The sequence below is a fragment of the Myotis lucifugus genome, unplaced genomic scaffold (assembly GCF_000147115.1).
Source record: "Myotis lucifugus unplaced genomic scaffold, Myoluc2.0 scaffold_413, whole genome shotgun sequence".
Taxonomy (NCBI): Eukaryota; Metazoa; Chordata; class Mammalia; order Chiroptera; family Vespertilionidae; genus Myotis; species Myotis lucifugus.
In genome coordinates, this window is record NW_005871461.1 from 432,012 (window position 1) to 451,118 (window position 19,107).

General features: G+C 53.4%; 2 protein-coding genes across 7 annotated transcripts in view; one reads left to right on the forward strand and one right to left on the reverse strand.

Annotated features, from left to right (window-relative positions):
• POLR2F (RNA polymerase II subunit F) overlaps nucleotides 1–17,484 on the forward strand; it is an 18,346-nt gene extending 862 nt beyond the window's left edge. The window contains exons 1-5 of one of the 5 annotated variants that reach the window (XM_023743790.1): nucleotides 6,028–7,203; nucleotides 9,864–9,933; nucleotides 13,031–13,161; nucleotides 16,740–16,811; nucleotides 17,234–17,484. In XM_023743790.1, coding sequence (XP_023599558.1) covers nucleotides 7,169–7,203; nucleotides 9,864–9,933; nucleotides 13,031–13,161; nucleotides 16,740–16,811; nucleotides 17,234–17,372 — 447 coding nt within the window. In that variant the 5' untranslated portion in view covers nucleotides 6,028–7,168 and the 3' untranslated portion in view covers nucleotides 17,373–17,484. Of the gene's footprint in view, nucleotides 1–6,027; nucleotides 7,204–7,766; nucleotides 8,348–8,490; nucleotides 8,862–9,863; nucleotides 9,934–13,030; nucleotides 13,162–16,739; nucleotides 16,812–17,233 lie in introns of those variants that run through there. The other 4 variants (XM_014467745.2, XM_006102415.3, XM_023743791.1 and 1 more) reach the window with 4 other exon arrangements.
• Nucleotides 1,822–8,066, reverse strand: CUNH22orf23 (chromosome unknown C22orf23 homolog). Of its 2 annotated transcripts, XM_006102414.3 has the most exons (7): nucleotides 7,938–8,066; nucleotides 7,507–7,618; nucleotides 6,623–6,685; nucleotides 3,201–3,383; nucleotides 2,385–2,516; nucleotides 2,075–2,175; nucleotides 1,822–1,902 (listed from the first exon to the last, which is right to left on the reverse strand). In XM_006102414.3, exons 2-7 carry the CDS (start codon nucleotides 7,607–7,609, stop codon nucleotides 1,831–1,833), a joined length of 654 nt encoding a protein of 217 aa, XP_006102476.1. In that variant the 5' UTR covers nucleotides 7,610–7,618; nucleotides 7,938–8,066; the 3' UTR covers nucleotides 1,822–1,830. The 2 variants fall into 2 exon arrangements, with proteins under 2 accessions (XP_006102476.1, XP_023599557.1); XM_023743789.1 differs by lacking the exon at nucleotides 7,938–8,066 and having other exon boundaries at nucleotides 7,507–7,644.
• Nucleotides 17,485–19,107: the final 1,623 nt, after the last annotated feature.

Genomic DNA, 19,107 nt, shown 5'->3' on the forward strand with positions numbered 1-19,107 from the left:
AGCACTGTGGCTATAAAGCTAGTTCTGGGACCCCAAGCCCCTTCCTCAGCACCTCTGGGGAAGTTCTCACTGTATGCCCTCCAACAATGAATGGAGACCACTTTTATTGCCGTGCCCTGCAGCCTCGGGCGCTGTGCCCTTGGCCAGTCTGCCTTCTTTCCCGGTGCCTCCGTGCCTGGCCTCACTGGTGGCCCAGGAGGCGTGTAGGGGCTCTGGCCCTCACTGCTCGTCCTCGGGCGCGACTCCCTTGCTCTGGAGGGAGAGGTGGCCCGAGTAGCCCTGGCAGTGCCCTTCCTCATGTGCCTGTTGCCCTGGGGCTGGGTCACCGACTCCAGGGCCTTTCGGGGGCCAGGATGCAGGAACCGGGCTGGGGTGCCTGTGTCAGGACACTCGGGTGGTGGGGACCACCGTGGCCATGTGCCCAGTGTCGTCAGATCTTTCCATTTTTCAAAAGAAGCTAGAAATCCAGATTGTGTGTGTGTGTAATTTGTAATGTTGGCAACTAATCTGAAATTAAATCGAGGGCAGGCTGAATGTATCCTGGGTTCTCCGGTTTGCTGCCTCGGGGCCATGCGGTGGGGCCGCTGTGTGGGAGGACGGGCCTTGTCATGTTGCGCCCTCTGGCCTCAGGTTCCGGAGGGCGTGTGGACACAGGCTTCCCATGGAATATTCCTGAACCAGCCCTTGATCTGGGCCCCCTCCCTGATCTGTTTGAGGCTGCAGGTGGAGTTTACCCTACAAACCCAAACTTGGGTCACGTGGCCTGCAGGGTTATATGACTCCCGGGTGGGAGGGCTGCTGGACATTTTCAAAATATTTTGATTTACGGAGACGGGAAATGACAGACTGCCGGGGATCAGAGGGCTGGTGATTGCCAAAGCCGTGGGGGCCGCGCAGCGTGCCCGGCCCGGGCTGCCGTGCTGGGCAGACGCCTCCTTTGAGGCTGGGCCTCACAGGTGATGGTCAGAGCTGAGGCCGGGGCCGGAACCGTGGGTTTAGTGGAAAGACCCAAAGCTGACTTAACCCTGAGTCGGCTGCTTGCTAGAGACGTGACCTTGGTTTTTGCAGCGTGTTGAGCCTCCGTTTTCACGCTGGGATGATGAACCTTTTTGGGGGGACGGGGGTATGGAGAGAATGACTGCGAAAGGAATCCAGCACCTGCCACAGTGCCCACTATGGGGCGCTCAAGAGTTCGTTCCCATGTCCACTTGAAATATGCAAACAGCTGGAAACATGCTTGAAAAAGTCTAACTCCTTGAACAAATAAGCCTTATCCCTCTGGAAACAAAACGGTGTGTGTAATGTGTCATGACCTGCATTAAATGTGTTTTATTGGCCAATTCATCGTAGTGGTTAAACATTTGCCTGAGGCTGTAAGAAGTCAAAGAAGCAGGCCCTGAGACAGGTAGGAAGAAAGGAGCCATGTTCATTCCCGAGTTCAGAAGACTAGCCATGGGGACACAGCGCGGCAGGTGGTGGGACTCGGGCCTGTGGCTGCCCTTAGACGTCTGTCCACGATGGGGAGACAGGCCTGGCCTTCACTCTGAATGGGGCTCTTTCCCCAAGGGGAAAGAGTCAAAGCCGTGTGTGTGTGTGTGTGTGTGTGTGTGTGTGTGTGTGTACCCCTGGGTGCAGTCTCGGGAAGAATCAACTCATTCTCTGACGTCCATTTTATAGGGTGCTGTGTATGCCCGGGTAGCCTGCACCCTAGGCCAGGGCAGTGCTGTATGACCATCTGACATGGCTGGAGGCCTGAGTGGGTGGGCTGACCTGGGCATGACCCTGCTTGGCAACGGGGTGGGCTCCAGTGGTCAAGGCTGGGGAGACGGATCAGGCGGTGGCCAGAGCCTTCCTGAGTTCCTTGCTCCTCTGGTGGTCAATGTCCTCCATTTCCCGTAGTTTCTGCAAGGGCCGCAGGGAAAGCTGGGCATCAGGGCAGGAGCTCCAGGCGCCAACACAGACGAGGCCAGAGCTGGACTCCGCCAGCCTCGGCCATAGCTGGCCCTTTCTTTCCACTCAGACCTCATACTTCTCACGGTGCCATGTCCCCGCCACCGCCTGCGGCTGCCCCTACCTGGGAGATCTCCGTGAGGATGAGCCCTCGGTACTGTCTGGCCCGGCCCAGGGCCTCCATCTCAGCCAGGAAGTCTTTCCTCTCCTGGATCTCCTTGACCACTGGATAGAGAGAACGGTGGTCATTGCTCAGGGCGATGGGGGCCGTCAGGCTCCTGGGAGGGGTGCGGGGGCAGGGACTGCCTCTTGGGGGAGGAAGCAGTTCTGTGGTCAGACATTGTGTCTCGCTAGTTAGCCCTCAGGGGTCAACCCCTCCCGGTCCTGGGCCCCTCACCCCCCTCCCCGGCGCCAACTGGCCCATCCGGGCTCACGTTCTTCAAACCGGTCCGGCTCGGGGGCTGGGTCCTTCCGCTGCACAGCACGGGGCTTCCTTTTCCGCTCCTCCTTATCCTTCCCCGTTGCAAAGATGTCTTGGAGTCTTCGCTTCTCCTTCTCCAGATCTCCTGTAAGGCCCAGAAAAGGCCTCGTTAAGGCATGGAGGGCACCCCGGTTCATGGCCGGCGTTCCCAACTGGGCATGCTCGCTCCAAGGTGCCCGGGGAACATGGAGGCGGCTTCTGCAATCCTGGGACCTTCTAGCCACGTGCTCCTGAGCCTGCCTTGTCAAGATAGGCAGGGAAAGGGATGGAAAGAACCAAGAAGAGAGCTTCGTCAGAACCCACACACGGCTTTGGTGCAGAGCAAGGCTAAGGAAACCCAGTGACCGCCGCATGGCGGCCTGTGTGCAGTGTAGCGGGGTCTGGGCCCAGAGTTCTGTGACGTGCCAGGGAGGAAGGGGCTGAGGGCTCCCTGGAGCAGGCTGGGGTGCAGAGAGCTCTGGATTTGAGGCACCGTGTCAGCCTGAGAGAGCCGTGGCCATGAGGTCTGACGGCCGGCCACTCATCAGAGATGGAGAGAATCCAGTTAATTGTTGAAGAGCATTCTGGAAAATTTTTGAAAAAGGACAACCTGTCTTCTGCTACACCCTGAACGCTCCCCGGCTAACGTGCCAAGGCTCAAGAGCATTGGCGCCAACAGCGGGGGAATCTGAGTAGATTCGTGCTCACCTGCTCTACTCATCTCCCCGCACCCTCCTGCCCCTCGTGGACGGGGGTACAGAGGGGCTCTGGTCCAGGCCCTCTCACTTACGGGTGGCTCGAGGCTTGAACTGCTCCCGGCTGTAGGCCCCATTGGCCTGGCACATGCTGGCAGGCCGGAGCTGGGACCGGGCCGCCAGGATGGGAGGCAGGCAGACGGCTGAGGCCGGCTGCTTGGCAGGCAAGACCCTCTGGCTGGATGTCGGGCTGCAGTACAGGGGCAGAGCTTCTCCTTCTGGGGAGGAAAAGGTTGGGGTGGGGGGTCCCCTGGATTTGTATCCATTTATAAATTGGCACCTTTTATAATGAGGCTAACAGTGCAGAAGAGTCTTCCCTCCTCCCTCCCAGCCCCCCTCTGCAATCGTAGCAATTTGGCGGTCTCGACCGTTCTGTACGATACTATATAAACCTGCTCATACAATGCACCACACTGTGCTATATTCCATAGTAGACTCTTCACTTAACAGTGTATCACGGATCTCTTTCCAGATCACTCCATTTGCATGTAACTTATTTTTTAAAATATATTTTTATTGATATTTTACAGAGAGGAAGGGAAAAGGATAGAGAGCTAGAAACATTGATCAGCTGCCTCCTGCACACCCCCCACTGGGGATGTGCCCAAAACCAAGGTACATGCCCTTGACTGGAATCGAACCTGGGACCCTTTAGTCCGCAGGCCGACGCTCTACCCACTGAGCTAAACCCGTCAGGGCCATGGAACTTATTTTTTACAGCTGCATATAGTCCTTACGATGGCTACATCATATATTCAACTAGTCTCCGCATTTCAGAAATTCAGGCTGTTTTTATTTTATTTTTACTACTTCAAACAACACTGCCATAAACATTCTTGCACACCAAGCCTTCGTACTGGTGCTTTTATTTCGATAGATGGACTCCTAAAACCTGCTTGGTCCACAGGGAAGGAGGGATGGTTTGGATGGTAACAGACACAAGTCTGTCTCACTGCTCCGGCCCAGACCTGGGGATCCTCCGCTAGGCCGGCCCTGTTTGGTTCTGGCCCCTGTCTACCTATTCCACCTTCTTCTATCATCCACCCGGCGAATACGTAATGAGCATCTACTCTGTGCCAGGCCCGACCACTGGGGGTAAAGTGGTAAGAAAGACAAAGTCTTGCCTTCGTGGTGCCTGCATCTGGGGTGTGGAATAAGGGAAAATAAAATACGTAGTATGTTAGGTGGTGGAGCGTACAGTGTGTGACAGCAGGATTCACAATTTAAGTAGGGTGGCCAGGGACGCCCTCATGAAGAGAAAAGACCCAACAGTGGTGAGCGGCCAGCTCTGCAGATATTTCAGGGAAGAGCATTGGAGACGGGAAGCAGCGAGAGCAAAGGCCCTGAGGTGGGAATGTGCCTGGAATGTCTGAGGAACAGCCAGGAGGCGAGGGTGCCAGGAAAGTCGTGAGCAAGGGGGATGTAGTGGGAGTAGAGGTCAGAGGTCATGGAAGACAGGAGAAGGACAGGGCCCTGTAGGCCTCTGGAAAGACTGGCTCTTACTTTGTGTGAGGTTGGAAGCCATCGGAGGGTTCTGAGCAGAGGAATGACATGATCCTCTTGGTTGCTGTTGAAAATATAATACAGTATTGGGGGCCAAGGGCAGAGGCGGCCAGGATATGGGCTGAAGGTCAAGCGATGGGCTGGCTGATGGGTCAGATGTGGGGTCTGGAAGGACGGAGCTGCCAGTGTTTCGCATTGACCTTCCCTTCACACGGCGCTCTGCATCTCTCTTCTAAAGTGATGCTGTGCTTCCTAGAACGTCCCCCTGCTCCCTCTGCCCTCTATCTCTGCCTGTCCAGTGCCAGATGCTCCCTCTTCCTTTGGTCCATTCTCAGCAAATAATTATGGCCCGGGTAATTCTGGGAGTTCAGGTAAAGGAGAGAAATTTGTGGCTTGCAACAGAATTTGAAACAAGGCTCAGAACAACAGTAGGATTTGAATAAGAGGAGAGAAGTAAAGAGAGTCTAGAAGAAAGCAGATTCAACAGCAATGCTTGGAGGCAATTAAAAAACCCAAACCTCTAAGGCAGTGGTTCTCAACCTTCTGGCCCTTTAAATACAGTTCCTCATGTTGTGACCCAACCATAAAATTATTTTCGTTGCTACTTCATAACTGTAATGTTGCTACTGTTATGAATCGTCATGTAAATATCTGATATGCAGGATGGTCTTAGGCGACCCCTGTGAAAGGTTGAGAACCGCTGCTCTAAGGGGAATAACGCTGCCAGGTGAGCCAGTTACTGGTGTTGGCCTAACCACTAATCCTTCAATAAATATTGAGCACCGAGGTGCTGGGGCTACCCCGGTGAACAAGGCCGACGTAATCCTTGGTCTTCTGGCATTGACTTTCAGTGGAATTCTAGGACAGTCTCTGTAGTATGTGACAGGGGACACCACTGATTAGTATGCTGCTGACTATGGAGACTCAGTTATGACTCAGATGTGCTATGGCACTCGGCTCTGGCAGCCTCAGATGCCCTTGCCCACAATAAGGAAGGACATCTGACCCATGACCTGGCCTGATGGATCCTCCCTCCCTCCTCAGTCAGTGCTGAACAGATGCTGCCTTTATCTGCCTCCCTGACTCTCCCTTCCCTTTGCTTCTGTGGTTAATCAGATGCCCTCCCGATACACACATTCTTTCTTTGGAGAAGGCGATAGCTTTCGATAGAATCAAGTAAAATTGTCAAGCTTGCTCTGGCTCTCTCTCTCTTTCTCTCTCTCTCTCTCTCTTATTGATTTGAGAGAGAGAAAGGGAGAGAGAACCATCAATGGATGCTCCCGACTGGGGATCGAACCTGCCACCTTTTGGTGTACCCGATGCCGTTCCCACCAAGTGAGCCACACCAGCCAGGGCTGGCATTCTGTCTCTTAAAGGCAACTGTCCAGGTCTCTGTTCTGATCCATTACATGTTGATTCAGTTGAATCTCAGAAAGTGAAGTTGCTTACAAGATCTTAGTGCCCCCCCAAAATACTACAATTTGTGGTCAGAGGTGAGCCATGCAAAGGCTTTGCATAGTCCTCCCAAGTTGGAATTCTGCCCATTTTCTTGTTTCTGCTAGCTAAGCTATGAATGGATAAAACAACAAGACACATACATACACAGTTCTCTCCTCGGGGGAGCTCATATGGTATGTGTGTAACAGGGAGGAACAGATTGCAGACATGACAGTTTTGAGACGATTTTGGCTGGGCAAGAAGTTCTAATTGCTCTGTGATCTCTTGGGGAGGTTGGCTAGAGCAGGACTGCAGGAAGCTGGTTGTGCCAGGACGAATGTCAGGAGGGAGTAACAAAGGCCCCTCAAGGTCAATTCCCCAGGGGCAAGATAAAAAATACTACGCTGTACTGTTTTGGTCTTTGAAAAGGATGCCCACTACTCCTTAAGACGGAGGAGCACTAAAAAGGTGGCCCAGAACCCCTCTGTCCAGCAAGCCTCTGTGGACTGACCCTTACTTTTCATGGTGTCCATGATGTGTCGCTGTTGGAACTTAGTCAGTTTGGATTCCTTCATCATCACTGCAAGAGAAAGCACTTGAGTCAGGCCACCTGGGCTGCGGGCAGAAGCCTTCATCTCTCACCACTGAAATGCAAAATTGTCACCTCCTCCCACCATTCTGCACCCAAGCACTCCCTCGCTTACTCTCCTGCTTTGCTTTTTCCTGTAGCACTCGTCACCATCTAAGCTCTATAGACTTTGTTACCCTCCCACTAAAATATTTGCTCCATGAGAGCAAAAATTGTTGCTGTTTTTTTTTTTTCTTTTTTTTAATGCTGTATCCTCACCACCTAGAACACAGCACATAGTGGGCTTTTTAATGTTTTTCATTGAATGAAGGAATGCATAAATGAATGAATGAGAAAGTATTCATTAAGCATGTGTCAGGCACTGGAGCTACAACAGGGAGCCAAAACAGGAACAACCGTACCCTGATGGAGTTCCCGGGCTAGAGGTGTAGGATACTGATCCAATGAGACACGCTGAATATCTGACTACAGGTTATGCTGAGTCCAATGAAGAAAAGGTATTTGGTAAGGTGAGGGCACATAACAGTTGTTGTTGTTGGTGGGGGTCGGGGGGGAGATAAGGCTTCCCTGGGAGGAAACAGAAAGTTCCATCTAAGGAATGCACAAGAATGATCTACTCTGAAATCCTTTATTCTTTGACTTTTAGCCACTTGCAAGTAAGTTGTAGGACCTGAACCTTCCTGAACCCAAAGCTTCTCCTCTGTAAAATGAAAATAGCAATGACGAAGCCACAGGTCACGTAGGGGAGACCTGAGTTTCAGAGGATAACTGCTACCGCCGCTCTTACCCTGTCCTTTAAGCGTAGTACTAACCTCTGAGGAGCTCGCAGGTTCCAAGGGTGTAAGTGGTCTGCTTGGGGCAGCGACAGAAGCCCGTTCCTTTGGTCACTGCCTTTACCCTATCCTGGGAAGCCATGGGAGGGCTCTGGGGAGGATAAAGGCGCAGAGTGACACAGCCGTCTCCCAGGTCCAATCTCTACTCCAGCCCCCCCCCCCGCCCCGCCCCCAGCCCAACACCAGGAAAGTCTGGGAGCAGTCCAGTCCTATTAGAATTGTGACGCCGCCCTCCACTATTGCGACAGTGCCCTATCCTTCCACCCGAGCAGATACGCAGGCAGATGCACACACGTGAACAGAGAGCTCATCTTGACCCGGTGTCTGTGGCAGGAAGGCCCTAGGAAGGGGCCTCCGATAGCCGTGCTCACGACAGTGCCTTAGGTGTTACGCCCAAATTGAAACCTCACCCTAAAGTAAGACGCAGGTTGGGTGGGGCCCCACGCAGACAGCGGCGGCTGGGACCCACCCCGCCCCCAGCGGTGGCTGGGCTCCGAGAACCGAAGACCGTAATCACGGTTCTACCGTGGCACCGCGCGGAGGCCCAGCGGAAATACTCTGAGATCCTGGTGTACAGAGCGGGCTGCTAGACGCTCTGGCTACCATGGTAACGAGCGCGCCAGCGATTCGGCGCATGCGCGCACACCTACCGCACGGGCCCTCCTTCTGGTAGTGATTGCTTCCGGGTTACCGCGCAGGCGCAGAGAACGCGTGGCGCTGAGCGAGGCGGAGGCGCGCGGTTAGTGGGTCTCCGCGCACGGGTTCGGGGCGCGGAGCCGGGTCGCTGCGGCGCGGGCGTCATGTCAGACAACGAGGACAAGTGAGTGCGGGAGCGAAGTGGTCTTTGCGTATCCTCGGCAGGGGCGGGTGAAGCGGGAATCTGGGTCGAGGGAGGCTGAGGAGCCAGGAGTCGAGGAGCAGAATCTGAGGGGACCTGGGCTGCTGAGGGGGCCCGCGGTGCTGGAGCCGCGAGGGCGGAGAGCATAGCCCGAGGTTGGGCACAGAAAGGCTCGGGCTCGAGGGTCCAGGGAGGATCAGTGCACAGGTGCCTTCAGCCGACTTCCGCCGAGCCGGGCGCTGTGCCTTGTTTGGGACCATTGCGGTGCATTAGGCATAATCCCCGATCCCCACGTGCTCCCTTTTCTAGAGAGCGGACGGCCCATGGACAGATGCGACAGCATCCTGTGAGCTGAGGCAGGGCCTCGAATAAAGTCGTTGTGTTTGCGTCGATGAGATGCTGTAGGAACGGCACTCCTGCCTGTATCAGCCGATGGTAGCGTGGGTTTCCGCACGTTGTTCTGCTTCAAGTCGCAGGAGCTGTCCACGATGTTTAAGTGAGGACCTGCTCTGCAGAAGCACCGCAGGGGTGAGGAAGGCCTGGCGGGTGCCGTCGCCTGGCTGAGAGAAGGCGGTGGCTTTGAGTTCCGGATTTATTTTGAAGCGAGGGCCAGAATGATGATCTGATGTGTGTCGGGGGGGTCCAAGGAAAAGGTCTGTTCTGAAGATGAAAATAGGGGCTTGGTCAGCATAAGCATATTATTCCAAAGGAAGAAGCAAGTGAGGTCATCAGGGGAGTGTCCGTGGAGAAGAGGAGGTGCCTGCTGGACCCTGGGCCTGAGCCTTTCTGTGCCCACCCTCGGTTGATGCTTTTGGCTCCCACCCTTCCTGCTCGCTGGGCCCCATGGGCAGTTAGAGCATCCCAGGAGGGGTGCTTGGGGTGCGGGGAAGAGGGGAAACCTGCCGAGGAGACTGGGAAGGAGCAGCCAGTGAGGGGGACACACCAAGAGAGTGAGGAGAGGGCATTGAGGGAGAGGGAGTGGCCTAGGGTGCCAACTGGGAGGCCAAGCTCAGTGAGAACATGAACAGTCCATTGGATTTAGCAACACGGACATCATTAACGCGCTCGAAAGAAGCAGTGGTTTTGAGGGAGTTATGGCGGTGGGTATCTTTTTGGAGTGAAATTACGACAGAATAAGAAGAGAAGAATGGGAATCCGTGACGTTAGACAACTCTTCCATGAATTTTGCTCCCAAGGGGAGCATGGAAATGGGCTTTATGGGGAGAGCATAGAGAAGTTTTGTCTGTTTTTTAAGGTGGGGCAGTAACTACCTGTTTACATGCTGATGGGAATGACCCAGTAGAGAGAGGAAAGAAACAGTGAGGATGCATGAGTCCTGGCACAATTTGCGGGGCTGATGGGAGTAGGTTTGAACACAGTGTGATTCACTCATTAAGTAGATATTTATCGAGCACCCCCTCAGTGGTGGCTGAGACACCCCATGCCCTCTTTGATTCGATTAAGTGATGCTCTAACTAACTGGTCTCTTCTTGGACAGTTTTGATGGCGACGACTTTGATGATGTGGAGGAGGACGAAGGACTGGATGACTTGGAGAATGCTGAGGAGGTCAGTAGTTAACCCTGGGCTCTCTAATGCAGCCCAGGCTGCCAGATGGCCTGGCCAGTGATAACTCCCCGAATGCACCTGCCTCCTGTTTGTGCCCCTGCCACAAGCACCCCCAGTTAGAGTGAGCAGAGTTCCAGTCCTGGGTGGTGGAGAAGCTCTACAGGGTGGGTCCCAAGGCTTTTGTCCATTCGGATCACAGCCTGGGACAGTTAGTTCACTGATAGGTGAAATGTTACCTTCATTCATTCAGCAAAGGTGTTGAATGTTTATTATGCGCCAGGTGCTCTGCAGGGTGGGGGTAGGTACATAGGAGCAAGGGGGAGGGTGACCTGGGATAAAGCTGGAAGAGAAGGTCCCAGATCAGGCAGATTTCATAGCCTAAAGGTAGCGGGAAGCCACTGAGGAGTTTCGAGCAAGGGAGTGGCATGATCCGGTTTGCACTTTAGAAGAGCATTCTGGCCTCAGAGTAAGGAGGGAATTGGGGAGAAACAAGAATAAAAGAGAGAGACCAACTAGGGAGCTCTCATAGACCTCCGGGGAGAGGCCTGTAGCTTGGACTTGGGCACTGCTAGTGTCAGTGATGAGAAACAGATGAAAGATATTTTGGTGGATTGGCTATGGGCTGAGAAAGTGGGGGATGACAAGGATGACTCCTAGGCTTCTGGCTTGAGCGGCTAGAATGAAATAGGGCTCTCCCTCTTGCGTGACTGATGCAGGAAGAGGTGCTTTATGTCTCCTGGACAGAGTGGTCCCTTGACGTTCGTAGGCTTGGAAGCTGAAGCCCCTCTTTGAATTTTCTCTCCCAGGTACCTGTTCACTGTGTCAGACACCTCCTTCCCCACCCTTCCGGTCCCCTTCCATTCCTGTCCTGTCAGCTTTGCCTCCTACCTGTGGGTTAGCTCTGGTCCCTTTTACATACCTAGGGCTCAGCCTGGTTTAGAGCTTTATTGTTTTTCACCATCATTACTGCAGAAATTGTGTTCCTGGTTTTCCTGCCTTCAGTCTGCCCTGATTGCCTTTCTGCTGCCAGTCATCTGTCTTACCTGCCCACGTGATTGATTACTGTTGGTCTTCCTTAAAATGGTCTCTCTGCTTCTGCCCTTGCCCCTCAGAATATTCTCAACAGAGTACCCAGAGTGGTCATTTTAAATGTTAAGTCAGATTGTGTCTCTGTTCTGCTCAGAACCCTCATCCAGTGGTTTCCCATTCCATTCATAGTAATTGCCAAAAAGATGTCCAAGGTTCTCCATGACCTGGCCACTCGCTCCCTCTGTGACCTTATCTCTTCTTGCTGTCCCTGTCATGCCAGGCAGATTCCTGCTTAGGACCTTTGATCATGCTGTTTCCTCTTCCAGAAACACTTTTCCCTAAGATATCCCCATACCTGCTTCTCGCCTCCTTCAGGTCTGTCCAGGTCATCTCACTGAGGCCTCCTGTGACCATCCTATTGAACTTGCAGCATCCTCCCCTTCCTTCCACATCACTGCCCTGGCACTTCCTGTCTTTTTTCTCTGTTGTCATACTGTACACTTTACTTATTAATTTTATTATCTCTTCTCATTATAATATAAGCTCCATAGGGGGATAATTTTTTTTTTTTTAATCATAACACATTTTATTTTGTAGAAACACCTGTCAGTAAATTTCTGGTCAAATACTTTCATCAGCGTTTTCATTTATGACATTTTATTTGAGAAATTTCAGTATGGATTTAACCAGACATATAAATCACGCGAGGTGAAATGATTCTCTCTTCCATTTTGTCCCACATCAGGAGCTGGCGTTTGTGTTGACTCTGTTGCTGATAGCTTCACGTCTTTGAGCAGATAACTGTCTGTCCCTGTTCTGTCTGGAAAATGGGCCATTTGAGCTAAAGGATGTCCAGGTCCTTTGACTGTTAAATTGTCTACACAGTCTCCATGTGGCCTCCACTTTCAGTCCTAGGGTATCAGGGTTCTCTCCAGTGAGTCTTCTGCTGATTATTCGGGAAGTTTTTCTGTATTTTAGTGTATTTCCAGTTTGTTCCTGGGAGCATATCCATGCAGCATCCACTCACTCTGCTGCCATTTTTAATCTCTATGTAGGGGAACAATTTTTATGTCTTCCTGCTCTGTCCCGAGAACTTAGAACACTACCTGATATGTAGTAAACACTCAGTAAATATTTGTTGACTTAATTCTTTATTATAGAATTTATTCTCCTGCCTACGACCCTATGTGCACCTTTGCTCTAATCATACTCCACAATTAGTTGTCTAAACCTAGTGCATTCTCTCCCTCCTCTGTGCTTTGGACATGCAGTTCAACGTGTCTCCATGTCCTTCCCTTCCGTTGGCTTGGGAACGCCAATGAATTCTTCTACACTAGTTCCAGTCTCATCTCTGGACTGTCTTCCTAACCCCCGCATGAGTCAGATGACCCTCACCTGCTTGTTAACTTTGCTGCATACCTTCAAAGCACTGCTGTTCTGTTTACTCTTTCTCCTTCCCTGACTATGAATTCTTTGAGAGCAGAAACTCTTAGCTTTCTGTCTCAGCACCTATTATGATGTCTGGCATGTGACAAATGCTTCATAAGTAATTGTTATATATATGTGTGTGTGTGTGTGTGTGTGTAAAAATGTTTGCTGGTTTCTGCCTTCACTGACTTTTTAGCTCCTTGACCCATTGACTCAGTTATCCTGCCTGAAGATGGGATGCTTGCTCCTCGCTTCCTGCTTAGGGTGATTTGTCGTCTGTGCTCAGGGCTTCTTTGTATGGGGCCACGGTTCTGGGACAACCCCATCTCTGGACCCTCCGCTTCTCTCTTCTGGACGAGGCAGCTGCAGCTGGCTTGGAATCCTGATCACGATTCTTCTCTCTTACTAGGTCTGAGACTTTGGCCAGTTCGCTGACTCTCCAAGCCTCTAAAATGGCACTGTAATCCCTACCTCATGAGGTTGTTGTGGGATTAAATGAGGTGTCAGTAAGGCAGCTGCATGGTTGCTGGGGAGTGACAAGCAGTGGTGGTGGCGGTGGCTATTATCGTGGGCATCGCCATCCCCCCCCTCACTCAGTAAGGCGCCCTGAGACTTTCCCTCTTTCTGCCTTGGTGTCCAGGAGGGCCAGGAGAACGTTGAGATCCTCCCCTCTGGAGAGCGACCGCAGGCCAACCAGAAGCGGATCACCACACCATATATGACCAAGTATGAGCGAGCCCGCGTGCTGGGCACCCGAGCCCTCCAGATCGCGTGAGTGTGTGCCCCTTTCCTGCCTTTTCCGTCCGTCAGGCCACAGTGAGCTCCGAGCTGTTGATGCGGCCCAGCCTGGCACCTAGAAACAGACTCTCCCTGCTTCCACATGCTGAAAGTGTGGGTTTAGAGAGCCCTAGACCACTGTGGGCCAGTTAGTGGGCGGCTGTGGCACCCCCATTGGGCTTATGGTGGTTCTTGACCATGGCCAGCCCGGAGGAGTAGGCGAGCCCTCCATGTAGAGGCCATGCTAGAGATGTGAAAACAGAACAGTGATGGGGTTCTGGGGATTTGAAATTAGCAGACTTGCCTTTATCTTCCAAGTCTGAAACCAGTTGAAGAATAACAAGGTTCAGGAGATAGTCACCGGGTAGGCGGAGATGCAAATGTCTGAGGAGTGCCTGCTCCGACAGTGCAGGCCTCGCGGCTGTCTGCAGGGGCAAGCCTGCCTTCGAAGGTTGCCAGGCCCCTCTCTGCAGGCAGGTGGCTTTCAGAGAGCAGGGACTCCCCCAAAAGCTAGGCCACAGATGCCTGTTTTCCCCCCTCAGGCTCCCTGTCAGATACGTCACTCCTCCTCCCTGGGGAGGAGTAAGTCGGGGGACAGAGAGGGCAGGTTGGGACTGTTGCTCTCATGAAGGTCTCCTAAAGGAGCCCTCCCCAGACCTCTTACGAGCCCGTGTGCAAGTATTTCTGGCAGTTGGGCTGCTTCAAGTAGGGAGTATTGGACACTAGGGCAGAAAGGAAGCTGGGGCCAGCGTGTGGAGGTCGCGTGCTGGAGGAGCACGTGTCCCCGTCCTAGTTTTCACTCAGCTTGGGACTTGATCTCCTCCCGTGGTGAAGATGGCCACCGTGTGCACCTCGATAAAGGGCTTTATGGTCGGGCAACATTGCTCCTCATCCGCTCCGCAGCAGCAGACCTCTTGCTGGCCTGGGAGAAATCAGAGCCGCGATCCATGTGGTCATTTTGGGATCTTTGGGTCCGGATCCTCTAGGCCGCCATGAATTATGGTAGCTGCTATCTACATGTGGCCATTTAATTTTAAATAAAGTAAAATGAAAAGTTCAGCGTTTGGGTTCACCAGCCACATTTTACATATTCAGTGGTCACCTGTGGCTGTGGTTTCCATAATGGATAGTGCAGACAGAAGACACTTCCATTGCTGCAAAGCAATTTATTGCTGCTCTAGTGCTCATCTCTGCTAAAAATGACCCGGCAGGAAGAATAATGCATCAATGATTTTTTCAAGTAAGTTAAGTCTTTCAAACACTGAATAAGATACTGTGCTTGTACCTGCCGGGGTGTGAAGATAGACACAGTCCTCCTGTCTTCCGGGTGTTTATAGCCCGGGGGGAGGTGGACCCCGTCACAAATACCCAGAACCCAAGGCAGGCAGGTGTGGAGCTTTGTAAGAGGCACAAAAGGGGAGGAGGGAGTGAACTGCAGAGGAGGAGAGAGTTCAGGGGGGACAGGAAAGGCGGTGTCCCCGGGAACAGAAACAGCATGAGGCAAGGTCCACGTGTGGCTTGTGGTGGGGAACGGCCAGTGGCTTGGGACACAAGACTGGAAAAGATGTCACGGAGCCTCGAGCAGAAGATGGGTGTGCGGTTGGTGGGCCGTGGGCAGCACAAAAAAGTGTGGAGACAGACATTCAGAGCATGCTGAGTCCAGGACCTGCTTTTCTTCGGAACAAGGCATGGTCCCACGTAGCTGGGTCTGTAGTGCTCCTTCCAGTGGAGGGGTAGGCCGCTGTCCGGCGGTTCCCTGCCTGCTGTGAGTGGTGGACAGCAGGGCTGTAGCTTATCCCTAGCACCAGGCATGCGGCCCTGCAGTGAGGTGCTGAACGAACATTTCTAGGGTAGTTTTTGGATGAAGTCGCACTCCTTTCCTTAGCACCACCTAGTGGCGACGTGAACTACAGCCACTTCCTAAGAATCATTACTGTGTTCTTTTATGGTGTCTCGGGTGCAGACAAATTACCTAAGGACACACTCTCACGCTTAGCACATTGCATGCACACAGCAGGGCTGGATGAATGAATGCTCTTTAATTATTCATATCTGGAAATAAAGAAGGCATATGCCACATTCTGTAAAGCTTCAACACTTACTGAGAGAGGATATAGGGCAAGTTAAACACTTGGTCTCTGCCCTTGGGAAATTTTCAGGCTTTTGGGAGTAATAAAGTATTTAGTAACAAAATTAGTGAATTATCTGGTGTAAACTGGTGGCTCTTGCACTGGCTGATTACCAGAGTCAGCAGGGAGCTTTGTAAATGCAGGTTCTCAGGCCCCCTCACTAGAGAGTCTATTCCGAGGGTCTGGAAAAGGGTCCTGGGACCCTGACTTTAGTGTACTCTCCTGGTAACTCTGATGATCAGGTTTCGGATCTATTAGGGTAAACCTGAGCTAGAATCATTAGGTGGCTTCCTGGAGGAGGTGGGCCGGGAACTGGCACCCCTCCCAGTTGTGCTGTGGGTCAGGCATTGTGCCAGGGCGTGTCCTGGGCCACAGGTGCTCATCATGGTCTGATGTGGGAAACTTCAAACAAGGAGTCAGAGTCCAGGGGGTTTGGTGCCAAGAGAAGCCTGTGTAAATGAGCCGGCACTGAGGATCCAGCTCATGATCCCCAGAGTGGAGGCGTTTGAGTCTCTCCCAGGCCTATAGGGAGAGGAGGAGTGGTCAGAGGACACAGAGGTCAGTGTCTGTCAGGGAGCCTCAGGAGTTTGGTGTGGTGGGAACATGGGGTGAACATAGGCAGGTAGCATGAGACGTGCTAGAAAGGTGAGCAGGAGGCTGGAAGGGCAGGACTTCTGAGGGGTGTTGCCAAGATAGAGAAGGAAAATGGGAGCTGGGCCCTGAGGCAGGGCCTGGGGGGGGCGGGTTAGGGCCATCCGAAGGGGAGCCTTTGCTCATGCCATTTCTCGGTGCCGGGAACTCTGCCAGAGGCCCTGGGGAAGATCCTGAGAGAGGCCTTGTGGGTAAAGCTTACTCTCGTCCCATTTACACAATACCCTTGTTTGTAAGTTTGTGGATCCTCAGCTTATAAATGGGAGGTGTTACAGCCCAGTGGATAGGAGCATGTGGGGTTCACATCTTGGTTCTGCCACTCTCTGTGCCTCAGTTTCCTCATCAGTAAAATAGACTACTCACCTCAAATAACATAGTCTGTGCGGAGAACTGAGAGCAGGTGTGACACTCAGTGAGTCGCTGCCTGTTGGCCAGTAGTGTCCTAGCATCATTGTAGGCGAGGCAGGACTTTTTGTCTTCGTTTTCACATGAGGATACTGAAGTTTAGAGAGAAATTCAGTGTCTTTGGAGGCAAAATTTAAACCTGGTCTACTGGCTCCCACTCGCATACCCTCCCTGTCAGTGCCCCTGAACCACTGCTCCCCCCCTGCCATGCCTGTCGGCCTAGAGGGTGACCTTTCTTAGAAAAAAGGGAGGTGACCTTTCTAAGTGAGGACAGGGGTGCCCATCCAATCCTGTTTGTGAACTAAGCCCCACCCCCACTCCCAATTTCCTGTTGGACCTTTCTCCCTGCGTTGGCCGTCTCCCCAACACCTGTCCCTGTGCCCACAGGATGTGTGCCCCCGTGATGGTGGAGCTGGAGGGGGAGACAGATCCCCTGCTTATCGCCATGAAAGAGCTCAAGTAAGTTGCCCAGATCACGGTTTGCTGCTCCAGAGCCCGGGCAGGCATCCTCTGGATTCTCTGCTGCACCCCGACCCCACCTCCCTGCCTGGGGAAGCGCTGATGGTTCCTGTGGATCTTAGCTGGTTCAGGAGTCAGCGCACCGGGAAAGAGGAGGGAGAGGGAGGAGGGGCAGGCAAAGGGGAGGCCACTGAGGACACAGCACCTCTCCTGGCCGTCAGAGTTCCCTGTTCCTGCTGCAGCCTGCCTTCCCAGCCCCCATCTTCCTCCTCCTCCTCCAGACGTGGGATGGCAGAGCCCTTCCAGACCACTGTCCCACGCTCGGGGATGCAGGAACTTTCCTTTTATTGCAGTTCTTTCCTACAAAGTCCACTTAGCCCCAGGAAGAGGCTCCCTGACTTCTCTTTCCTCGAATTCTGCAGACAGTCTGCCCCTCCTGCTGCAGAGCTGGGGTCTCCAGCCCTCATGTGCATGTGCCTTCTCCCCGCCACAGGGCCCGAAAGATCCCCATCATCATTCGGCGCTACCTGCCTGACGGGAGCTATGAAGACTGGGGGGTAGACGAGCTCATCATCACGGACTGAGCTGGAGTCATCTTCCCAGCTGCGCCTCACCCCAGCTCCTGTTCCCACATCCTTTACACGTGTAAATAATAAACTCTCCAACCTTCCCACCCCTGCCTCCGGCTATCTGCTGTGCCCACCAGCTTCTGCCCTGCTGTCTGGAGGCTGCACCCGTCCCAGTGGCCCCGTGACGGTCAGCTCTTTAAGAAGCACCAGGGGCCTTTACCCCTGTGGCTACCCCGCATCCCTCCCTCCATCTCCCCTTCACCAGAGCAAAGGCTGCTGCAGGGAGACACCTCAGCTGCCTTCCCAGCAGACAGACCAGCCTTTGTGCCCAGGGAGCTGGTTGCCATGGAAACTCCCAATTTCCTTTCCAGTGGGGACTGGCTGCAGGGGCTTCTCCCTTCTCAGGAGTATCACAGAGCAGGTCTCATCAAGCCACCCATTGTTTCTCCCTTCTCAGGAGTATCACAGAGCAGGTCTCAGGATCCCCTTTCAGGAGCAGTGCCCCAGCAGGAAGCTTGGGGACGCAGTGATCTCCGCCCTCCCCAGGCAGAGCCCTGCTGGGCAAGTCAGCTGGAGCAAGGACCCAGCACCTGCCCCCCTTGTCCCCACTCCTCAGGCCACTGCCCACACGGTGTCCTCCATGGCCCGCCTACCTGGTCTGCCACACCCATACCCTCTCCTTCCCAGCCTCTGGAAGATGTCCTTCCTGTTCTGTGTGGGCCCGTGACCCTCTGAGGCCTTGACTGGGGTGGGTTCTGGGATCATAGTGGGCAGGGAAGCAGGACTCCTGGGCTCAAGGCGTGGCTTTAAATCAGGACTGGAGCACACCCTCTGTCCTAGGTTCTAATGGGTCCTATTGTCTTCACCTTGCTTACCCGACATGCGGTAAGACCAACCACATTGGATCTTCCCTCCCTGGGGGGCGGGGGACAGGGAGAGGGTTTATATTGACCCCAACAGAGATAGAAGGGAAAATTGGCTCCCTGAATAGAATATACCAGCCTTAACCTCCCTTCTACTGTCAGCTCCCCTTCCCGGAAGAGGAGGAGCGGGCATGGCCCTGGGGTGGGTGCACCCTGGCTGGACAGGGTGGGAGAGATGAGCGGTCAGTGCCAGGAGGGGTGTTTGCTGCCTTGGAAGAGGGTTAATTCAGGGAGCAGGGGACTTCGCACCCCCTTCCACCCTCCTCCAAGCCTGTGGAATCCTTTAATCAAGTTGGGTGCTGAAATTTCAGCTCTGAAATGCCGCCTTTGTGCTGGCATCCAGGCGGCCGCCCTAGAGTGTGGGGGTCACTTTCTCGGCCCCGTTTCTCTAAATGGTCTCTTTGTTCCTGCTGGGCCACTCAGTATCAGATGTGATTAAAGGGAGATAGGGTTTGGGTGGGGGAGGAGAGAAGGGAGTGGGGGGTTAACCCTTAGGGAATAGGGTGTAGGAGAGATGGAGAAGGGGGTGTTTTTCCTCCCACCTCCCCCTTTCCACTCTGCTCCTCTTTCAGGGAGTCAGTCCTTGGCTACTCAGCTGGCCAGGGCTGGGCATAATCTCTTCACCTGGCTCCTCTCTTTACACGTGGTCACTCCCTGACTGAGGCCCCAGCACATCCGGAACCTTGAGTCTAAGGGATGAAACAAGCCAGGTCTTCCGACTTCTCCGGGATCATTTGTCCATTTTCCCTCTTCCCGAGTCCCCAGTGACTTCCCAGTCGATTGCATGAGATGCAGAGTCCTGCC

Excerpts from the sequence above, each read along its gene's own strand:
- CUNH22orf23 (XM_006102414.3), bottom strand. The coding sequence starts at position 7,609 with ATGGCTTCCCAGGATAGGGTAAAGGCAGTGACCAAAGGAACGGGCTTC. Across the intron at positions 6,686-7,506 it reads AACCTGCGAGCTCCTCAGAG|TGATGATGAAGGAATCCAAA; the intron begins GTTAGTACTACG and ends TTTCTCTTGCAG. Across the intron at positions 1,903-2,074 it reads TCCTCACGGAGATCTCCCAG|AAACTACGGGAAATGGAGGA; the intron begins GTAGGGGCAGCC and ends CGGCCCTTGCAG.